Source organism: Cupressus sempervirens, chromosome 11 (genome assembly GCF_028749045.1).
Source record: "Cupressus sempervirens isolate cs-2001-9-10 chromosome 11, ASM2874904v1, whole genome shotgun sequence".
NCBI lineage: Eukaryota > Viridiplantae > Streptophyta > Pinopsida > Cupressales > Cupressaceae > Cupressus > Cupressus sempervirens.
In genome coordinates, this window is record NC_143128.1 from 400,733,203 (window position 1) to 400,756,185 (window position 22,983).

General features: G+C 36.6%; 1 protein-coding gene across 1 annotated transcript in view; it reads left to right on the forward strand.

Moving 5' to 3' along the window:
- LOC149529869 (uncharacterized) overlaps positions 1–22,983 on the forward strand; it is a 365,125-nt gene that overhangs the window by 18,739 nt on the left and 323,403 nt on the right. Inside the window, exon 3 of the mRNA XM_089809053.1 lies at positions 8,065–8,177. Coding sequence (XP_089665179.1) covers positions 8,065–8,177 — 113 coding nt within the window. The remainder of the gene's footprint in view (positions 1–8,064; positions 8,178–22,983) is intronic.

Here is a 22,983-nt window from a genome sequence, read left to right on the forward strand (position 1 = left end):
CACAAAACATGAATCAACAGGTACCTAAGGTTTGATCTTCTTTCCTGGTGGGAATCCTCGTCCATTAGCATGAGCTTATTATATCTTGCTTGCAGATTGGAGTTTTCTGATTGGCTTCTAATTATAAAGCCTTTAAATGCAGGCTCATCATCCTAAATTGAATGCTCTTGGATGTAATATTAATATTTCCTGGTCAAGTTTGGAATGCATCATCATTGCCAAGACTCATCATTCTGAACGCTGCTGTTATTCTAAACAAAGAAGAGATATCTTTCTGTTTACAATATATATATCCATTTGTAAATAGAAGAGATTGCAGTTCAGACATCACTCCTGAGATTCCATTTCTAGTTTTCTATATGAATGATGCTGTTGGAAATCTTTATATTCTGTCTGCACATGATTACAAACATCTGGGTAATAAGTTTCGTGCAAACTGTGTTAAAAATAGTTAAGATACATTGCAAATTTTGGTGAAAAGCTGTAAGGGATATTATAATCAAACATTTACATGCTTGATATATAAAAAAAAATCCCATAAAATCCCATGAAATTTATTGCTTTTCCATTGAGTTTACTGGGAAACAATATTTAAACATAGATGATAAGTTTACGATGATTTTTGGCCATCTTCCATGTAACATATGCTTGAGGAATAATCTACTTTGTTCCATTGACAATACCTAAGTGATTTTTAGCAATGTCAATATGTACCATAAATAATCCATGAATCTTATGACATGATTTTAGTTAACAAAATTCCCAACAAAATAAAATCCAAAACTATAACTTACTAGCCAAGTAGAATTATATCTCACCATTACTAGTAAGGAAAACTTATCACATCGTTAAAATAGCTTTATGATCAATACATATTGCATGACCCTTTCACCATTAAATGGAAATATTATTGCCATAGCATAATCAATTATATAGATGCCAGGGAAGTACTTACATTTATTTGATTGGAGGGTTACGTCCAAGGATGGCCTTCTATGCTGAGCATTTTCTTGAGACTTGTGATGGGGTTATTGTTCGCCCTGCCTATTTATCTCAATGTTGGAGTCATGCCCTACGTATCTCTCTGGGCTCCTTCAGAGTTGGCTCCCATCGTCTTTGGGTCTAGACCGTCCACCATATGGATAGAGATGACCGAATCTGTCGGTTGTGTACTTTGGCAGAGGTTGAGACTGAGACTCACTTTATTTTCCATTGCCCTATTGTTGATGCGAGTTTTGTATCACTTACATAACATATTAGGATTTGGATATTCGATATGGGATATCAAACATGCAACTCCTCTCTTGAAAAGTTAATGCTCATGAGAACATAAGCAATAACTCCAATGGTCCTTATACCGTTGGATACTCACTCAGTTTTATCGATGTGATTCACTGTTAATCACGTAGGCGGCCTTACGCAAATTGTTGAGGATGGCTTGGACTTTGGTGGGATGAAGGTGATGGTGGTTCAGTTTGTGAAATGTGCGGAGGCAGATAATGTTGATGGTGTTGATGATGGAGAATGTGTCTGCCGAGGGTGATGTTGATGGGAAAGTGATGGTGGTAGAAGGTGAATGGATGTGTTTTGGTATTTGATTAACTTCCCTAACTTCCTTCTCTAAACTTCGACTACCCAGCTACTCACTATTCTACTCCTACTATGAATGGAAGGTTAGCAAATGGACAGGGATCGAACCTAATTAGAGCTAATCAACAGCCTCACTTCCACAGGTGTAATGATTCAAAGAAACAATAAACTAATTCACCACACAAGGCTTCCCAACCAACCACTAGGATGCTAGTGGTTTAGTATTGACCCCTATCAAACATTTACCAATGCTACCATACAACTATTCATCTACTTTAACCTCACTTAAACAGCTTCAAATGCAATTTGCTTCAACAACTTGAAAAGAAATCTAAGTAAGTGGAAGTAGAAAACATGCAATAACACCCAATGTTGTTCTTAATCCTAATGCAAATTGCAACAATGAAAAAGAGAGCAATTTTGGTATTATCTTCACAAAAATTTCTCCAACACTATACAAATGAGAGCAAATGGCCTTATATAGGGGCCAAAAATACAACAGACGGTGGAGATCAAAACAAGATCAACAATCCAGATTAGATCCTCAAAACCCTAATTAGGGTTGCCACCCCATCGACGAATGAGAAGATGCCACCACATCAATGGACCAATGAAAAAAGTGCAAAAAGTGGCAACCAATGAGAAGGCACCAAAATGGTGGCCAATCAGAAATAGACACTTGTCCTATTCCAGAAGAAAGAGATAAATTTGCCACTTGGGCTTACATCAAATGATCTTCTAATATAACTCTTCCCTTTTCTTTCATTTTCTTAGCTAAGGCAATGAACTTAGCTAGCCTCTTGTTAACTTCTTCCATAGGAGGACAAGGTGTGTGCTTCGCCTTGAGTTCCGCTGACTTCGCCACGCTGCTTGCTGCTTGTAGTATCTTTTCGTGATCCTTCTCATGTTCCTTCGCAAATCCAATAAAAGCACTGAGAGAGGAAAGGATGCCCAAATGCTTTTTCTTGATAGCGACCTTTCCCAACTCATCCAACCTCGATCCAAAATCTGTCTCGTTGACATCCTCTTCTCTGATATCCTCAAAATCAAGTGTCACCGCAATGTCGCTCATTATGGTTGAAATAGAAGTGTGGGCTGTGCCGTGTAATCTCATTATGTATTTCTTCAAGTTTTCTAAAGCTAGTAGTTAATGCAACAAACCAAGATTCAACTATACTCAATTCTCTCTCATCAACCAACCTGGCCCTTTGCAGATATGCCTCTGGTACCCCAATAAACGCCTGTAGAAAAATCTTTGAAAGGAAGGGAATCTTTCCACTCTTCAAATAATTTGAACTTGTCTCTAACAACCACTAATGACTGGAATGTCGAGATGAAGGAAGGCAAGAAATTTCGCCCATCTTGGATTGTATCATGGATCCAATCCTTGATTTCATGTAGCTAAGCTGATATCTCTTCTGAATTGCTCCCGCTGTCTTGAGGAAGGGCTACCTGGTGCAGCTGTTGGATGGACTGGCAATCTCTCCAATACTTGTTCTCGGCCTCCAACTTTACTATTCTTTCATTTGCCTTCCTCAACCTTTCTCTGATTGATGCTATACCTTCCTGGACCTCCTGACACTCCATATCATATGTATTCCTTCCCAAGTTATGTTCCACTATCTCATATTCCTGGGCCACAATCTCATCCATTGCCTTGTTGACTGTTGGAATAACAATTTGAACCTTTCGGTGACCATCACTGTCACTCCTGATTACCCTTGCTACCATTTTTGCCATTTGCTTTTGGTTCTCGCTATCACCCTTTTCCATTAACCCTTGGATGTCCTCAACTGTATGGGCTGTTACCACCTCGCCTCTTGGCATAAGCATTTGCCTTAACCATAGTGGTGCAATGCATCTCCCCAAATCTAGATTCGGTTCGACTAACAAAGCATCACCAACGGCCTCGGGTACCTAACTTGTTGCCTCAATGTCGATTGGTCCATCTTCTTCTCTACTAGTTTTTGCCATATCATTTCCTTGTTGGTTCTCCGAGAGAGGGGAGTACTCGGTGCTCTCACTATAGCCACTTGATTCTGAATCAAAGCTCACCTCCACTGTAGCGCCTTTATCACTTGAATTGACATCTTGGCTTCTAGCCTCAATTATACTCTCTCTTGATGCTGCTATGTGCTGTCTCTTGGCTGGAGGTTCCGGATGTTCTTTGCTCTTCTCTACCTCCAAAACTTTCTTCTTGCCGTTTCTAATCATCTCTTGTTGCCGTCCACTTCCTTCATTCCTCTCTCCGACCGATTTTGTTTGTCTCTCCTTTGGCCTCATCATCTCATAGGTAAGGGGAATCCTTTGCCTTTGTAGCTTCCTTAGTCTTTCATTATACCACGACTCAGTATGTAAATCTACTGCCCTTGTAACTGCTTCCAAGGAAGGATCCTGATGATCATCCCAATCCTCTGGATTCAATTTTGTTCCTTCTATTGTATCGTAATTTTCTCTTAGCACATTTCCATGATCCTCTAGTTGATCCAGAATATCAAGGACTCTCCATCTGATAGCCCTCATCATGCTCATCGATAGCCTTGAGAAAGCTAGCTTTCTCACATGAAAGTCATCTTTGGCGTTGGCCCAAAAGTCTTCTATGGTAGGAACATGCTTGAATTCATTTTCATGAGATACCTTGATAAGACCCTTAGGATCAAATCCTTGCCTTGCTCTGTACCATCCTAGATGATACCATTCCAATTCCTTCTCCGCAGCTTCAAAGGAGGCCCGATTTGGGCAACTATCATTTCCAATTATGATTGAGAATGTAACGCTTGTTTTCCCTTCATTTCTCATCATTCTATCATAGTGCTCAAGTTGCCTAGCCAATTCCATTAAAACTACCTTGTCGAGTGGGTATCTTGGAAGCCTCTTGGGACAAATTGTACTTCCTGCCACTCTGATGTATGTAAACTGTGGGAATTGAATGAACCAACTCCCATACTTTCTAATTCTTACTTCTGCTTCCGGTGAAAGTCTCTTAGCAAGTGTCCCTTGTAATACCCTTACTGTCTTCATGGCGAAGGCATCACAAAATATCTTGTAATCCTTGTTGTTATGCAAATGGAGCTGCGGATAGCATTCATGTACCAAATATTGCCCCGACCCACTACCAACTTCTCCTAGGGCCTTTAGTCCCGAACACTTGTACAATCTAGCAATTAGGTAGAACAGATAGGAGCCCATGTAGAATTGTCTTTGGTTTTGTACGGTTTTGGGTTGCAATTCTAAGTTCTCGCTTATGATCTTAGCCCAATCAAACCTTCTTTTCCCCTTTTCAATCTCATCAAAGAAGTACATCTAGTTTTCAAATTGCATCCCTTGAGCTAGGTGCATGATCTGGTTGACAAGAACAACGAGATCACCATATTCTGGTTTGAAATCTGCCACTATGAACCTTGATGATCTACTAACACCTTTCTTTCTCTTGTGAATCCAATTCTACTTTAGATGCGTGAAATAGGCCTCTTGGTTATCTTGAAATGATTTGTTTGCCTGATCCATCATTACAACCGTCATGCCTTTGTACTAGGAAATGTTGAATGTTTCTTCGATTGCTTGTTCGCCAATGTTGGTCAACACTCTCTTCCCTTCACCAAAAATGATGGATTTACTATTTAGATCAAATCTGGATGCACATTCCATGATCAATTCCAGACATGGCAATGTAGGAGGAAAAGCTGCCGCATGTATGATTCCACTTTTGTATATCCTCTTTGCCAAGGGGGATTGTCCTTCCTTCATCCGTATCATGTCCATCATCCGTATCATGTCCACTGTACCGATATTGGTGTTGGTTATTTTCTTCATTTTCGAGAAGAAGGGCGTTTTGGGCATTCTATCCTCTTTGTCTTTCTTAGTGTTTGTCCGCTTGGGATTCTTACTTGCACTAACATCCTCCATACTTGTCGCCCTATTATGGGATGGTAGAGTGGTGGACTAGAAGGCAAGTAGAACCAAGGGAAGCAATCCTTAGACTAGAACAAAAGAAGGATATCAGCTTAAGGACTCCTTGCAACTTTAAATGATGAAAATTCACCTTAACCAATAATCTTACAGCGACTTTTCGGAATTAGGACTAGACCTTAAGAACCTCAAACCCTTTGCAAATCAGAAATTTAAACACCTAAAGCTATCCTCCACTTGTCCACAAAGCAAAAATCAGACTTTCTCATGTATCCTCTCTCCCAACAAAAATCGCCTAAGTCTGATATGAAAAGTGTAGTCTTTAAATGGAGAAAATCAGACCTTCACACAAATCGCTCATGGCATACAAATCAGGTCTGCTCTAGCAGAAATCGCCAAATAATGGAAGAGATCTGCCCTTTTGCAAAGTCTCCTAACAATGAGAATTCTGTCCCAAGAGAAAAATCGCCAAGGAGTGGAGAAATCTGCCTTGAAACTAAATCACCAAACACCAAAAATCTGCTCCTCAATAAAAATTCGCCTAAGCATGGAGAGGAAGAAATGAAATGTGAGGAAGAAATGGGAGAGAGGCCTCCTCTTATACCCAACTTCCCACTCCCTCTAAGCCAGCCGACTTGGTCTTGGAGGAGAGAAAAAATAAAATTAAAACAAAATTAAGGCCCACAATTAAATACTTAGCTTAAAATTTAATTTTGCCAAAAGGAAAATTGCATTTTTTAAATTGCCATTTAGCTACAAATTGCAAAAAGAAATTAAATGATGCCTTGGAGAAGTTAAGAATTTTCATTTAATGAGGATTTAGTAATTAATACGTCATTAAAATTGAATTTTGGCTAACCAGAAGCCATTTTTTCAATATTAAATTACCAATTTCATTAAAGGCAAAAGTTTTCAAGGCAATTTAAATCTATTAAAGCCAATTTTTTGCAATTTTTCTCCAAATCGATTTTGTTATGCCAATTGGGAAATTTTTGACAAAAATAAAATAAAATTGCTCCTAGAGCCAAAAATCAATTTTTACAATTTAGCCCCATTTCTACAAAATTAAAATTTTTACCAAAGAAAAAATTTGAGATTTTCCAAAACTTAAGTCTAACAAATTTTTTTTCTTTTGAAAGATTATTCAAATTTACACAACTATATCTGGATTTTCAAAAGAAAACGTCTAAGTACAAATTTACAATTTTATCCTGCCAAATATTACTCTTTAAAATTTTGTCCAGCCTAAGGATGAAATTGGTGGCTCTGGAAAATCAAGCAAAGCCGGATGAAGATAAGCTAAGTCTCCCCACATTTGCCCCGAAGGTGCCAAGGCTCAAAATTCTCGAAAAATCAAAATTGTTGGACAATCCAAAAATTTGCCGAAGCGATCAAAAAAAGGGGGGTCCCCAAAATTTTGGGGCGACGGTCTGAGAACCTCACAACACCTATCTACTATGAGATCAGAGGGAGATTCTATTGCCTATCTAGAGATTGTTTCTCTCTTTTAGCATTCTTCAACTTCATTGACTAGCGGTTCCTTGCACTTCACCTTTGGGAGGCCACCCAGCTCCATGATCATACCCTACAATCATTTCTACCTCAGTGTCATACCTCTAATCAGCTCATCACTGCTTTTTTCTCTTGCGTGTCTCTGCCACAGGGCATGAAAAGGTCATCCAATATCACTCACTCTAGATTTGTGAGACATTGCATCAGTCTTTCTAGGCAGTGACACTCTTCTAGTGGTTCTTAGAGACGATCCAGGACTCTTGATCATCTGTAGTTATAGCCTTTTATGATCGATTTCTTTTTGCCAAGGAAGGACCCTTAGTTCTTGCCCTGGCTTTTCTACTCTTGCTTTTTTGCTTCTTCTTGGACACCGTTTGGTGCTCCTACTTTTGTTGGCTCTCTTATTTGTATGCTCAATCCCATAGACCCGTTGCGGTCTTTCATTGGACATTAATATTATTATCTTATCTTATCTTATCTTACACATGGGAGAAGTTTTTCTTTCTTGTTGGATCAATAGAAATTGTTTCTTAACAGGTTATATATACAAATTTTTTCAAACACAATGAACCTTTTGTAGCTAAGTGTCCATGTTATTTGAAGAATGGATAATTTCTCCATGATCTCCTCTTTTAGTGTCCCATCAAGATTTTGAAATCATGGAAAGAGCAATGACATGGCACGGGAAAGGCTCTTTCTCAAGAGGCAGAATAATTCTTTATCATTAGATATGTAGAAATTTCATTTTCTTTAACAAATTCTTACAATATATGGTAAATGTTGCTGACCAAAGTATTGTGTTGGATCAAGGGGTTCACTCAATTTTATTGTTTGGCTTTTGTTTCACAATGCACCTTAGAAGGAGAATAAGTTGTGTTTTGTGTTTTGTTGGTAGAGTTCATTGGGAGCATGTAATGATTTTTTTACTCTGATTGAGTTATTACAGGTAGAAAAAATAAATGTTGCTGACTGCTTATGTTTATTTATTTATAACATGTGGTTGACAGATAATTACAATATGACACTAACAGCATTACTTGTTTTTTATTTCAGTAATTCTGTCAATCAATGATACAGAATCATTTGTATATGCATACTATGTGGTTCAAACTGTTATAAACATGACATGCCAAGGCAGTATTGTTGGTGTTTCTATGGCTTATATTGTAAGTTAATGTTCAATTGTTTCCGGCTTATCTAGAGCTCAAATTGCATATGCATCATCATCACAATTAAGATCTCACGAAAAATTGTCTTAAATGCTCGTGGCATATACAATATTTGGTATTGTGTTATTGATTTTTTTGGCTCCTACTGGAATTCTTTTTGAATGCGAAAATAAAAGCAAATTATAATGATTGGAAATATTATTCAACCAAAAACATTCCATTTTGTTATTCACGTTCTATTTCCACACCTTGTTTTTTTCTGAAAAAGAACTAGGGTTAAGGAAATATTTGTTGGCTAAGAAGCCAACTCTGAGATAGAAAAATAAAAATATGACATCGATCTCAAAATTCAAATTTAAGCATATGCTTTTCCATACACCATAAATATATGCTGCCCAGTTTCATAGATCTGTCCTACTCTTGTTCTTAGTGTTTCGTTTTTGAGTTTCATCATTTATGAGACTAAACCAATTTATAGAAGGCTTGTTCAGCACATTTTTATGGTTTTCAAGATCATTTCTACCAAAACCTATAATTAGGTTTATTCATCGTTTTAAGAATTCTTTCCTGTTCTTCAGATGGCTTATATTTGATTTTGGCTTCCCAGAATAGACTTGTTGATACTGAAGCCTCTACCTTCCTAATATTCTCCTCTAATCCTTTGTACTCCCTAAATGTTCTTAAGTTCCCTTTCAGCCATAGATGTCAAAAACTATTCATTGGTATTATCATCCAAATGTCCTTCAAAGTTCCACATTGAATCGTTCATGACCACACCGATGTCTACTGTCTTACAGATTTTGGGTTAGTCCATCCTACTCATTTTTCACAAAAGACTCTTCCCAGATCTCCCTTGACATATTATAATGGAACAACAAATGATTTCCATCTTGTCAGTTTCTTGTTCATAAATGACATCTTGAAAGGGCCATGAAATTTTGTGTGCTGAGCACACTTTACGCCATTACCTTGCCTGAAATTAATAACTATAAAAAGAATTAGAGGAATTCGAAGTTGGAAGTGCATTCCTGATCACTAATGCTTGGCTAAGAATGGCCTTCCTTCCTCTTTATCAGTTTACACATCTTCATATACCTTTTTAGTTGAACTATCTCCTAATTTGCCCTTGTCCCATATAGTCATTCTATCTCATATTTGTAAAGGATTTATATTTCAAGATTGATATTATCAATATATTGCTCTACCTTTAATCAAAAACAATTTTATCAATATCAATATACCAGGGCCTTTCCAAATGATTCCATTTTTTTCCGTATTATATATTAAATTTTTTAACCTTTTGTATAGACATTTAGATTAGTTTCTATTTTTTAGCCAAAGTTGCCAAGTGATCTGCAATTAGCACGCATATTCCATTACACTATTCAGCAAATTTATTTTATTATTCTAAATTGTAACTTGATTGAATAAGAAAGTGATCACTATTTGTTCATATCTGTTTGTTAGTGTGCTTAACTAGAATGAAATAATAAAAGATGTAAACAAGAGAAAGAAAACACAAAAAATTGTGAACAAGGAAAATTGTTGTTGTACCATTAAGATACTGATTTGGGGAAAACTGTCGGAGAGTGAGGAAATTCCTCCTCTTTCCAGTATGTCCATGACTTATCTTGCTCAGAAATTAATAAATCCTGTGATAAATATTGAAACACCAACTTGTTGATATGTCAAAAAACTTGAATATGAAACCTATATCTCATTTCATCCTGTCATCTACATTCTTCATTTGGTGAGATGGTCATGTAAACAAAGAGGGTAGCTCATACATAGTGTGAAATATTTAAAAACACCTTTCAGCTTGCACAACTCCTTTACTGAAAATTGAACTTCCTTTTTCTGTCCTAGGGTTTCCATAAGTAGAAATTGAACAACTAGCCTGTTTTAAAGTCAAATAGTCACCTGGAAGAGAGGAAACTCAGTCTAGAACTACAAAATAGCAGAGAAAATGCTAAAAGAAAGAATATAAAAGGATGCTTCTGGTATCTCTTGTAAACCTACTGCTCTTGGAAAACCTTACAATGGTGTCAAAACACCTTCACAGACCTGCAATCAGAAGAAAGGAACCCTACCAGTTGTGAATGAATTGTTTTGAGTTTGTGTAATGTCCCCTTTTTATGAGTTAAACAATTAATCGAAGACCTGTGGAGTATGCTGTTTTTGGTAGGCTAAGGGATAAAAAATAAGGAAAATAATAATATTTTATTTTAGTCCAATTACTTTATTTTCAAAAGAGCAACTTAAATATTATTATAGGGCCTATGTAATATTTTTCTTTTATTTGTATTCATATGAGTTTTAGGCTCTTTGTAATCACTATATTCTCAATCTAGGAATCTCTAGGACAAGATTCATTAGGGCCCGTTTGGCTGCGGGAATAGGAATAGGGGAATAGCAATAGCTATTTTAGAATACTTATTCTGGAATAGAAAATGGGGCTACGTATTCCTGTTCTCTGTTTGGTTCAGCCAGAATTTGATGGGGAATTCGTGGACCCAAAAATTTATGTTTTCTAAAATAAATAAAATTGGAATAGGAATATGTAATCCAATTCCACCTATTTGGGTGGAATTGCAAAACCTCATTTTTGGGCCAAAATTGGAATACGTATTCCTATTTTACTTCGTATTCCAATTCTGATTTGGTGCATCCAAACGAAGAATTCAAAATTTTAAGAATTTACATATGCATATTCCACTTGTATTCTCGTTGCCAAACGGGCCCTTAGTGTTGATAGATACTCTCTCTTGATGCAATATTTCTTCTTCTGCATCTTTTTTTGTATCAGGCAATGACCAGAGTTTTTCTTTTTTGGTTCTTTTCTCTGGGAGCTTTTTTGAACCATTTATTAGTAATATAAATATAATGTTTCGCCAAAAAAAAAAAAAAATTTCTTTTATTTAGTAACAAGGTAATCCTGTCCACATATGCTTTTGATATTTAGACTAGTGTTTGTTTCTTGTATGTCATATATTGTAGGATGTATCTCTTCTGTAAGAGATGCATAACTAGAGATTTTACTTGAAGTAATTTTGTTCCTTGTCTATTCCATGGTGCACGAGTCCAAAGTTTCCGAGTTGTATTATTTATTTAGATTTAAAAAATACTTGTGAAGACTCTAGCAAATATAAGAATGACAAATACGAGATTCCAACCTCTTGTTTGATGAAACTTTTTTACAATGGATTTTCCATTGGCATTTATGGTACTTTGACTGCATTTAATTGCTTAATGTGGCACCTTTTGGATTTGGTTCATTATTTGGAATATAAAATTTATCTTGACATTTTCAATTTAGTGTTTCCCATTATTTCTCACAATCTTGAACAATGAACCAAATCAATTATGAAATGATGATTTCCTAAACAATGTAATGTCCTTGATATTATTAAATAATTTGTGTATGGTCCCGAAAATTAATGTTATTATCTCTTGAGCCCTTTTTTATTTTATTGTCAGTTTTGTTCTGGCTGTGTCAACACATTTGTAATCCTTCGGGTCTCCGAGCCATATATAAGGTCAGGTTAGTCATTGTTGTAGGTATGTGAATTTGGTATTTTTTTGTATGTGTGAAGTCCAGTTGGAGTTTAGTCGGCTACCATTTTGGAGGTAAAAGATTCTCCCTACTTGGTATTTACAGTTTCTATGGGAGTAATTCCTCACCCTAATTTGCCTTGTTTGAAATTATTGTATGAAGTGCTATCATTATTTGAATTCTTTATCGCTTGTGTGAGTCTTCATCTTGAAAGTAGGGTTTAATTATCATACAATGACAACATCCATATTCACTGGCGGCAATTATAATCTAAGATGGACACTGTAAGGGTGACATAATGGCATAGTACGACCTCGGTGCCACAAAATAGAAAACCCACATTTGTCATATGACTTGGCTAATTGTCATACGACCTAGTTGTTTACATGACCATACGGTCTTGGAAATTACACTATAGAAGTTGTTGTGCGACATTGCAAAATATTGGAGGGTTGATTGTCGTATGGAGACCATCACTTGTAATTATCCCTTTTTATAGGTCATAGCAATTGCCAATTAGGGCTATTTGTATTATGGGATCATTAAACATATTATCAAATTTGAATTATAATCAATTGAATTTAACTTGATTTCTTCTATGAAAAATCTCATTACTTCCTCTAATACTAAGGTCATTCTTAGATGGTAGATTTTTTGTGTGAAGGTTGCGTGAAATAGACTACATGCAACATCCCTCAAGGCCTAACCCTAGTATTGGGATAATCTACCATGTGCCCAAAATTACTCTACCTTTCCCTTCCACAAACTCCCTATCTAAAAATACCTCTGTACGGAGTAAGAGATGGAACTTTTCATATTAAATAATATTTAATAAGAAAAATATATGTATATGCAGTGTCCCCTTTTTTTAGCAGGTTCCTTCAGTTGGCTAGGTTAGTTCACCATTGCAACCCTCGTGAGTTGATAGTAGGATTTGAGGGTCTCAGTTATGTGGTTATAGGCTTTCTAACAGTCTATGGTGTGTTTTGGCTCCATTTGAGGGACTTACTATTTATAGTAAGTCAAACTGTTCATTTTGATGAGCTCACTTGTGTTAGAGGAGTTCGGTGATGCTCTCGGTTTTTATTTCAAGCTTCCAGTTTGGGCTCCAAGAATCTTGGAGGGAGCGTCTATTTATAGTAAGTCACCCCGTCAGCTTAATTCACCATCTTTCATCATCAGGGTCACTTTGGTGTTGTCATATTTTTATTTTGATGCTTCTTCAGTTGTTTTTTCAAGATGGGTGAATTATTATTATTATTCATCTAAATACACTAAGGTTGTTATTTTTGTTGTTGTTTATCGGTCAGCTCAATATCATAGCTTGTTGGAACTTAGACGAAAAGTTTCAAATTGTGGGAACAAGAAACAGTGGCCCTACATGTCAGAATATTAAGTTATAGTGGAAAAGGTCATTTTTGGAGCCAAAAGTAATAAATAAATAATATTAATGTCACTTTATTATATTTTAATGTTGTGTAGAGAAAGCTTCTTAAATGGAGTTATTTGGGAAACTAGTGCCATTTGAAGATTATAAATATGAGGACATTTGATGAGGAAAGCATCCAATTATTTGATTATGTTATTTTGCTCTTGTTGTCTTTGTGACATTTCTGAGTCTGAAGTCTATGCCTTTGCTGAAGTATAAGGGTTTGGGATCTACAGTTGAAGTATTGTAGATTTAATTCTGATAATCCACAACTAAGGTACTGTGGACTTTTGAGTTTAATTATCATCTCCTCTTTCTGTATTAACTGTGGCTGAGGAGCATTTATACAATTGAATATTATAATTTCTTTGTTGTTGGACGAGAGTTTAGTTTGCAGATTGGAGTTTGGTAATTTTGGATATCCTAGTTTGTTTGATTTGCATCAGATTAGCGTGTTGGATTTACATCTTGAATGCCAAGGGTTCTTGTATTTGGCGTGATTTCTATATCAATTTTGGGCAGCATTTGTAAGGGTAGATTGTGAATGTTAGATTGAAATTGGACAAGGTGGCTTTCAGTTTGACCTTGCAATTACATTCTACGGCAAAGACCAAGTTCTTAATTTGTAAAACTTAGTTTATATTACATAGTTTGAAAGTAAACAGGTTGGCTTCAAATTCTGATTTATAGCAATCAAGCAACAATTAAAATCCCTTTTCATTATATTGCTATATGATTTGTTAATGAATGAATCCAAAGGTTGGTGTGAATCATTTTAGAATTGTTTATTGGCATTTGGTATTTATTTATGCAAAACTTATAAGGCCAAAATTAAATAAATTTGTGATCAATTTGTTGTACATCTTGATATTGTTTTTGAAAATTTAAGACATCATATATTCAATGGTAATTGGGCTGCTTGCCAAGTGTTTGACAAAATGTCAAACCATTCAAATGTGAAAGAAATTGATGCTTGATTTAGCTGTAACCAAACAAGGTTATTACCGTATATGTATCAATACAAAATAATTACAATATAAATATATGCATACCCATATTTATAACGTATGTCTTATATCTTACTATATAAGGTGATCAAGTTAGTTTATGCCTAATTCTTTATGAAGGTTAGGGCATTTCCTATTTAATCATATCAATATGTCCTTACCGAGGTTAAAGGGGCAGCAGCCCATATAAATTCTTCCCTTGCAACATAGTATCGCATGGGGGTACGTCCTTAGTTAGATTATCATAATGGGTACTTCCATTTAATAGTGTGCTTTTGTATAGTTTCCGTGTCCAACCCGAAGCTTGATTCTTAACTTCCACGTAAGTGCGGGTTTCCGTCATCCATTGACTTGGATGACAGTTTGGTTTAGTCACTTTACAATGTGTTTCCCTATCCACGTCTTTCAGTTCTAAATCCAAAACGATAAAAAATGTAGATAAAAAAGTTATCATCAGTCTAGAGCTGGAGGTGATTGCAAAGATTTTCAAAGTTCCTCAAAGTGTAGAATGTGTACACATGTAATAACCCCAATAGGTTATAACTTCTTTAAACACCAAAAATCTTTATATTTCAGTTGTTTGACATTTCGTCAAACACTTTGCAAGCAAGCTCTGATACCACTGTAATGGTCTTGCTCAATGCCGACCTTAAAATGTTGATTGAAGGCTCGAAGAATTTTGTCAAACACTTTGCATACAAGGGGTCATATGACTGATATAACTTTTCAGATTGCTGCAATGATTCTTGTTTTGATTTGCATCAAAGAGAATGCTTACAAAAAGACTCCCGATTGTCTAAACAATGACCTAACCTGAATGTACAACTAATTTTGGCAATATTCAATACAAAAATGTGACTTAAACTACTTGCAATATGCAGCTACAGCAACTAGTAATTAAGACAAATATTTTGGATGCAACCTAAGATGGCATTAATATAAACACTTAGTATGCAAAATTATAACATTATTTATGCCAAAAAGAGAACTTACAGCCAATTGACATTTTGTCAAACAATTGGCATGCAAACTAATAAGCTGATCATCAAACTCTAGGTTTGCAATATAGATAATTAAAAATTACAATGCTCTTTCAATTGCAAAATCCTAGCCTTCCTTTGATACCAATAATGCCAAATTGCAAACAAAGACAAGTACAATATGAAAATAGTGAAGTGCTGAAGCTACATTTTGTACTCAGCTGAAAACCTACATTTCTCAGGAAATATGCCAAATGAGAAGTGAAGAACCTAATTATAGATGGCTGCAATAATTTACTTCAATGCTGCCTCTTCTGCTTTGCTTTTTTTCGATCTGCTTTTTCCACTTGCTTTTTTCGAATTTGCTTTTTTCGTTTTTCTTTTTCGAACTGCTTTTTTCAGATCCGCTTTTTTGAACTGCTTTTTCGGCTTGCTCTTTCGGTTTTGCTTTTTTCGGCATGCTTTTTTCGGATTGCTTTTTCGGCTTTCTTTAAAATGGCTTCCTATAATTTCAGATCTGCTAGAAATAACCTCAAATAATTTCGGCCCTGCTAAAATTGCCTCCTGAAATGCTGAAATGCTGAAAATGGCCTTAGGCCCAATGATGCCCTAGCTGAAGTGACTGAAGTATCACCTCCAAATGTGCAACCCTTCAGAAGATATTTCACTTCCTCAGTTATGCTAATCCAAGGGAGTTTTCGTTCCCAAAGATCAACTGACTATCTGAAACCACTTGGCTCCACAATAGACTATGTGACTGAATCACAATTTGATGTTAAGAGAGAAATAAACAACTGGATGATTGGAATGAAGCCCGGGGTGCCTATTTATTTTTTTTCTCCACTTTTTCGAGAAACTTGTAGAACATTATTTTATTTTATCTGTTAGTGACTTTATAAAATATTTTATAATTCAAGTCACTTTATTAAATTAATTAAATATAAAGTTACCTTTTAATATTTATTTATTTGATAACTTTATAAATAATTAACTTAATACCACTTATTTATTTAATTAAAATAATTAATTAGTCATCCTCATAAAATATTCATTATTTTGGACAACCTAATTAATTAAATTAATTAAATCAAATTGCCTCCAAAATGGGGACATGATAGTCCGCCCTTCCTGAAATTGCTTGTCCCCAAGCAATGACTGAACAATAAACCAATCAATCCGCCTGAATCCCAAATGTAGTCATGAACTATACTACTGTCAATTAACACAGGCTCCTGCAATATCCTCTGCAATATATCCAAGAGGAATCCATAATCAAACTGACAATTACAGCTCAACCAAACTCCAAAATCACAACTGCCATAGTCAGAAACCCACGAGACACAATCTTTTAGAACATCAGAACCCAAGTAAAGTGGACAAATCAAACTGCCAACACAGTAAATACCATCAACGCATCCCACTGGCCTATACGGAATGTACAATCCAACTCTACAACAATGGTGAACGCTCTCAAATGAAATTGTACCAAGTATGGAGAATCCACACACTGTACAACTCTTGCAGTCAACACAACTCTGCAGATCACCGGCCACTGTCTCATAACCATAACTCCCATGCATTGCTGATGGTGAAAAGACATCACAAGATAAATAGCAAGAAATGGAACCCAAACCAAATTTGCCTGCCATCAACTCCTCAACACAAGGATCAAATGCTAACTGATGTACATACCCTGCAGTGTTGATAAAAAGAACCAACCTCAGTCAATAGCTCACCATGAACAAGTGATACAACCCACTGTGACTGATCACCAGCTAAGTCAGGAGATGTCATAGCCAAAGGAGTAGAATCAATAACAACAACCGTTGAAGCATCACTCCCAAACTCCTGCTCTAAGTCATGTATTATCAAGCTGTCAACCGCAGAACCTATCGCCATGTCATGCCCATCACAACTCTCATCCCGAGGCATCAAACCGTCCCATAACTGATGACAAGCACTAGGAACCAAAGTACATCTCTGTATCATCATCTCATCAACATGGTCATCAAAGGTAAATTGATGAGCATACCTCACAGTGTAATGCCGATAGAATGCGCCAATCTCAGTCAATGGCTCAGACTACAATCCAGATGAAACTAACTGCAATCGATCATTAACCATGTTGGAATTGACTACTACCTCCGAAGATATCACCAAGGGAGTAGTATTACTAGCAGGAACCATGCCAACTGCCGGCTCACCAACATCACACATGATCTTTGATACATCTCTAGTCTCCATGCCATCAGTACTAGAGGCCGCCACCATGTCAGGCATACAATAATCTGCTGCAGCACCCAACTCAACTGAACCTGACTCTAGTGGGAACGAACCTGATATGCCAATGTTAGTATCAAGGATGGATGCATCCCCATCTCCACTGTCTCTGATAATCTCGACCATGGACATCCTCGGATCACCAGACACCACAGCTTGTGACTGTACAAAATCTGGTAAAGACTGCAGTCGCTGTAACTCCATGGTCACCTTAGCCAAATGAAACTGTGACTCCTCAAAAGCCAACTGTGTACTCTCAAGAATCTCAGAAGTCACCTCGAGCTGCTGAGTAAGCTCACTCACCTCATCTTCCTTGGCCAATAATGCATCGTATGCTGTACTCCCCCACTCCATAAGATAATCTCTGTCGGCTACCAACTGCATATAATTCTGTCCCAGAATCCGAATAGCCTCCCATAAAGAGTGGAACTCTGTCAAAGAAAGATAACTGCCTCCCTGCTCATCACTAGTAGGAGAACCCCATCCATAAACTGCTAACAACTGACGAGCAGCATCGAAATGTTGGCAAGCTATAGCAATGTCTCGCTCACTAACTCTCAACTGACTAGACACATGATGGCACTAGTTAGACTGTCTCCTACCAACCTCCTTTGACGCACTGTTTAAAGGAGTATCCTCAAAGTTACTGGTCTCTAGAGTATTACCATCCATATCCAGCGAATCAACTCCAAAGCTCATATCAACATACGGAGTATCAAAAACTGTAGCACCGCTATCCAACTCCTTTGTACCAAAAGAAACTGCCAAGGAAACTAAGTCTTCAAAACTGCCCACTGCATCCTCCTGGATGTCATCAATGCCAGTATGATCCTGGGACTCATTTGTACACACTGCCAAATATGAAAGATCATCAACACATTCCAGCAAGAATGGTCGACTGGATATATGAACAAAGCCCAACACTGGTGTATAAAAACTAATACCAACATCGGACAAGCTACTGGCACAAGAAAATACAACACTGTGCAATCTGCAAATCAAATCCATGATAGCACCCAAACAATCACTGCTACCAAAAAGTGTTAAAGATCTCCAGTCAACTGTATCCCAAACACCAATGAAACAATCTTGAGTCCATATCCGTAAACTAGAATCAGCTGGTAACTTAAGCAAACTCGTCAGCTGAGTAATATGACCAATACCAACTAACTCCACATACCTGTCTGACATTGTCCCTGTATCTTGGATGTGAATGCAAGATGAACTCACAACATTATCAACAACCACATATGATTTATGTGCTGCAGAAAGCTGAGTATCAGGAGTGCAAGATGAAACTAAACTCAACTCCATGCCATGCTTATCCCCATGTCTCTCCCAGTCCTGTAATGCCAATGGAGTATTCACCAAAGAAGCTCGAGTGTCCTCAAGCTCGCGAGAAAGCCTGTCAACTTCCTCCTCCTTCCTCCTCAAGGCATTTGAATAGTCTCCGACAAAGCTAAGAAGATGGTCACGATCTGATAGAAGATGTAAATAACTCAACTTCATTGTTCCCATTCCTCCCCTAATCGCTTGTAAGTCAACACAAGAAGAACCTGTTGTGACTCCTTTCTGTCTCTCTTGCAGTTGAATCATCCAAATGTGATTCTCAATCAATCCATGCATCTTGTCATGATGAGATAAAGCCGTGACAATATCCTTGTCCCTTGTCTTCAGCTGGCTTGCCAAACCAAGTAAAGAGCTACGAGCCTCTATCTCATGTGAAGAAGCATCTAACTGTGCCTGATACTCATTTTCTGCAAAATCCTGAATGCTCACTTTTTGATCAACTGTACTATCCTCAAACATGACAGTATCCTCAACTGCTGTAACTTCATCCAGCCCAATTGTACTGTAATCACTATCTGTGTCAATCACACAATCCGGTGTGCTTGTGATATCACCTTCTGATGCAATTGGCTCAACCTGCACAACATCTATAACCCCTTTGGCCTGTGAAGATGATGCAGATAAACCATTACCTGAAGATGTGCTAATGTCTCCCTGTATCGAATCCGCATGTCTGTTAAACTCCTCATACAAGTTCCTGCTTGTCATAGGGAAGGTACGATCCTTAGGCCTATCAATTAGGCTCGTTAATCACGTACGTGCCATAGGTGACAAATTCCTCTCTTTTGTCCAAACATACCATAAGTCTTTTGCCAAACGTTTAGAAATTTCATCCTCCTCCTCAAACAGGATTGTGAACATGATGGAGTGCATTGATGCCAATACCCTGCTGGGATGAAACTCGTCCATAATATTCCAAAATGTATTAAACATCCTGCGAATGTCACCAATACAACCTATTGCCGGCATAATATTTTCAAATCTACACCTCGCAAATACTTCAAGTAATCTTGCCCTCTGTGTGAAATAAGGGTCCTGGATGTTGTCCAACTTTTCAAAGCTTTTTACCATGGCATGAAGTATCTCTCTCATAATTTGATTGTCATAAGAATCAAAGCCAGCTATTATCCTCATGATTTCACTAATGAAAGAGAGAGCTGTAAGTCTTATTACCTCATCATGATGTCTCAATAATCGGGGCTTAACCAACGAACCAAATGCTGGAGATAAAGCTGTTTGCATAGCATCGGGTCTTGACTGATCAAACTTGCCTAAATAAGTTTCCGACTCCTCCAAAGTTTTTAGAAGGTCCTCTGTTTGCTGAAATGGACAATCTAATTTCTTCTTTACATTGTGCATTCTTTCTTCCAAATCCTTGTCTCCTATTAAAGCCATATTGATAATTGAATTCAATCTGAAATAATCCAATCAGGCTGGTAGGAAACCGCTCTGATACCACTGTAATAACCCCAATAGGTTATAACTTCTGTAAACACCAAAAATCTTTATATTTCAATTGTTTGACATTTCGTCAAACACTTTGCAAGCAAGCTCTGATACCACTGTAATGGTCCTAATGCTGACCTTAAAATGCTGATTGAAGGCTCGAAGAATTTTGTCAAACACTTTGCATACAAGGGGTCATATGACTGATAACTTTTCAGATTACTGCAATGATTCTTGTTTCGATTTGCATCAAAGAGAATGCTTACAAAAATACTCCAGATTGTCTAAACAATGACCTAACATGAATGTGCAACTAATTTTGGCAATATTCAATACAAAAATGTGACTTAAACTACTTGCAATATGCAGCTACAGCAACTAGTAATTAAGACAAATATTTTGGATGCAACCTAAGATGGCATTACTATAAACACTTACTATGCAAAATTATAACATTATTTATGCCAAAAAGAGAACTTACAGCCAATTGACATTTTGTCAAACAATTGGCATGCAAACTAATAAGCTGATCATCAAACTCTAGGTTTGCAATATAGATAGTCTAAAAATTACAATGCTCTTTCAATTGCAAAATCTTAGCCTTCCTTTGATACCAATAATGCCAAATGGCAAACAAAGACAAGTACAATATGAAAATAGTGAAGTGTTGAAGCTATATTTTGTACTCAGCTGAAAATCTACATTTCTCAGAAAATATGCCAAATGAGAAGTGAAGAACCTGATTATAGATGGCTGCAATAATTTACTTCAATGCTTCCCCTTCTGCTTTGCTTTTTTTCCGATCTGCGTTTTTCACTTGCTTTTTTCGGATTTGTTTTTTTCGTTTTGCTTTTTTTGAACTGCTTTTTTCAGATCCGCTTTTTTGAACTGCTTTTTCGGATCCGCTTTTTCAAACTTTTTTTTTCGAATTGCTTTTTTCGGAGCTTCTTTTTCGGACTGTTTTTTCGGCTTGCTTTTTTGGTTCTGCTTTTTTCGGCATGCTTTTTTCGGATTTCTTTTTCGGCCTGCTTTAAAATGGCTTCCTATAATTTCAAACCTGCTAGAAATGACCTCCAATAATTTCGGCCCTGCTAAAATTGCCTCCTGAAATGCTGAAAATGGCCTTAGGCCCAATGATGCCCTAGCTGAAGTGACTGAAGTATCACCTCCAAATGTGCAACCCTTCAGAAGATATTTCACTTCCTCAGTTATGCTAATCTAGGGGAGTTTTCGTTCCCAAAGATCAACTGACTATCTGAAACCACTTGGCTCCACAATAGACTATGTGACTGAATCACAATTTGATGTTAAGAGAGAAATAAACAACTGGATGATTAGAATGAAACCCGGGGTGCCTATTTATTCTTTTTCTCCACTTTCTCCAGAAACTTGTAGAACATTATTTTATTTTATCTATTAGTGACTTTATAAAATATTTTATAATTCAAGTCACTTTATTAAATTAATTAAATATAAAGTTACCTTTTAATATTTATTTATTTGATAACTTTATAAATAATTAACTTAATACCACTTATTTATTTAATTAAAATAATTAATTAGTCAACCTCATAAAATATTCATTATTTTGGACAACCTAATTAATTAAATTAATTAAATTAAATTGCCTCCAAAATGGGGACATGACAACTAACCAAAGGATACAACTCTCTACTTATGGAAACAAAAAAAGATATCAAAAGCATGTCAATGCATCTTACTTGACTATCAAGAGAAACAACTTTTCTAGATGGCCAAAAACTTTACATAGATATGAATTTAAATACTTGATTACCCTTCTCAACAGGGTGTGTGGCCTTAAGGGAACTGATGAATTCGAACCATGGATGTTCAAATTCATTTTCTAAATCTATGATAATGAAAAACCCATCTTTTGGGGAGAGCTCATCAGTTTAACTTTGTGTGAATAGTTGCTTAATATGGAAACTTAAATGCCATTCTCTATGAATTCATAACTAGCTTACATAGCTGCAAGTATGAGACTTTTTTCAGACTTATCCACCAAGGGAGATCATGCTCTGGTTCCCATTTGGAATCACAATGACCAAATCACATTGACACAAAGTAAGGTACATTATAAGAGAGTTCAAGATGCATTCTTTGGACATTTCATATGTCAATTTCAAAAGGAGTTGGTGATTAGGATCTAGTATCAGATGAAGCTTGGAACAAGGTGAATCAGTTTGGTTGCATCTTTCTACAGTTCCCAACTTTCACTTATCTAAGAGTTGGATAGTTCAAAGGAGAGCCATATATACTACCAAAGAATCCTACTGACAAGATCATTCTAATGGAGTTAGCAAGACAACTTATGGAGGTACAATCATATCATAATACTCTACATAAGCCAAATTTTGGTATCACTACCGCTAAACCGTTGGTGATTGGGCAATATATGCTCAACTTAGTATACAAGGAAAAAGTCATGGAGACAAAACTTCAGCTGATTACTATGAAGAAGTTCAAGGCTAAGTATGATTTTGATTACTGAGGTTTGAATTCAAAAGTCAAGATAGCATTCACTCATGTTCATCGCATGGAGAATCTATGGATTGATATGCGCACAAAGATTGATATTATGAAGACGGTTTACTGTAGGCTCACCTTGCAGAAAATTATTGTTCTCAACATGGTTGAGATTCTGCCAATTTCTAGGCAAGAGACCATGGAAGTATTCTAGATACAGAATACCATTAGGCAGGTTTTGACAAGCGTTGTCCATTTCCCATCAATTGGC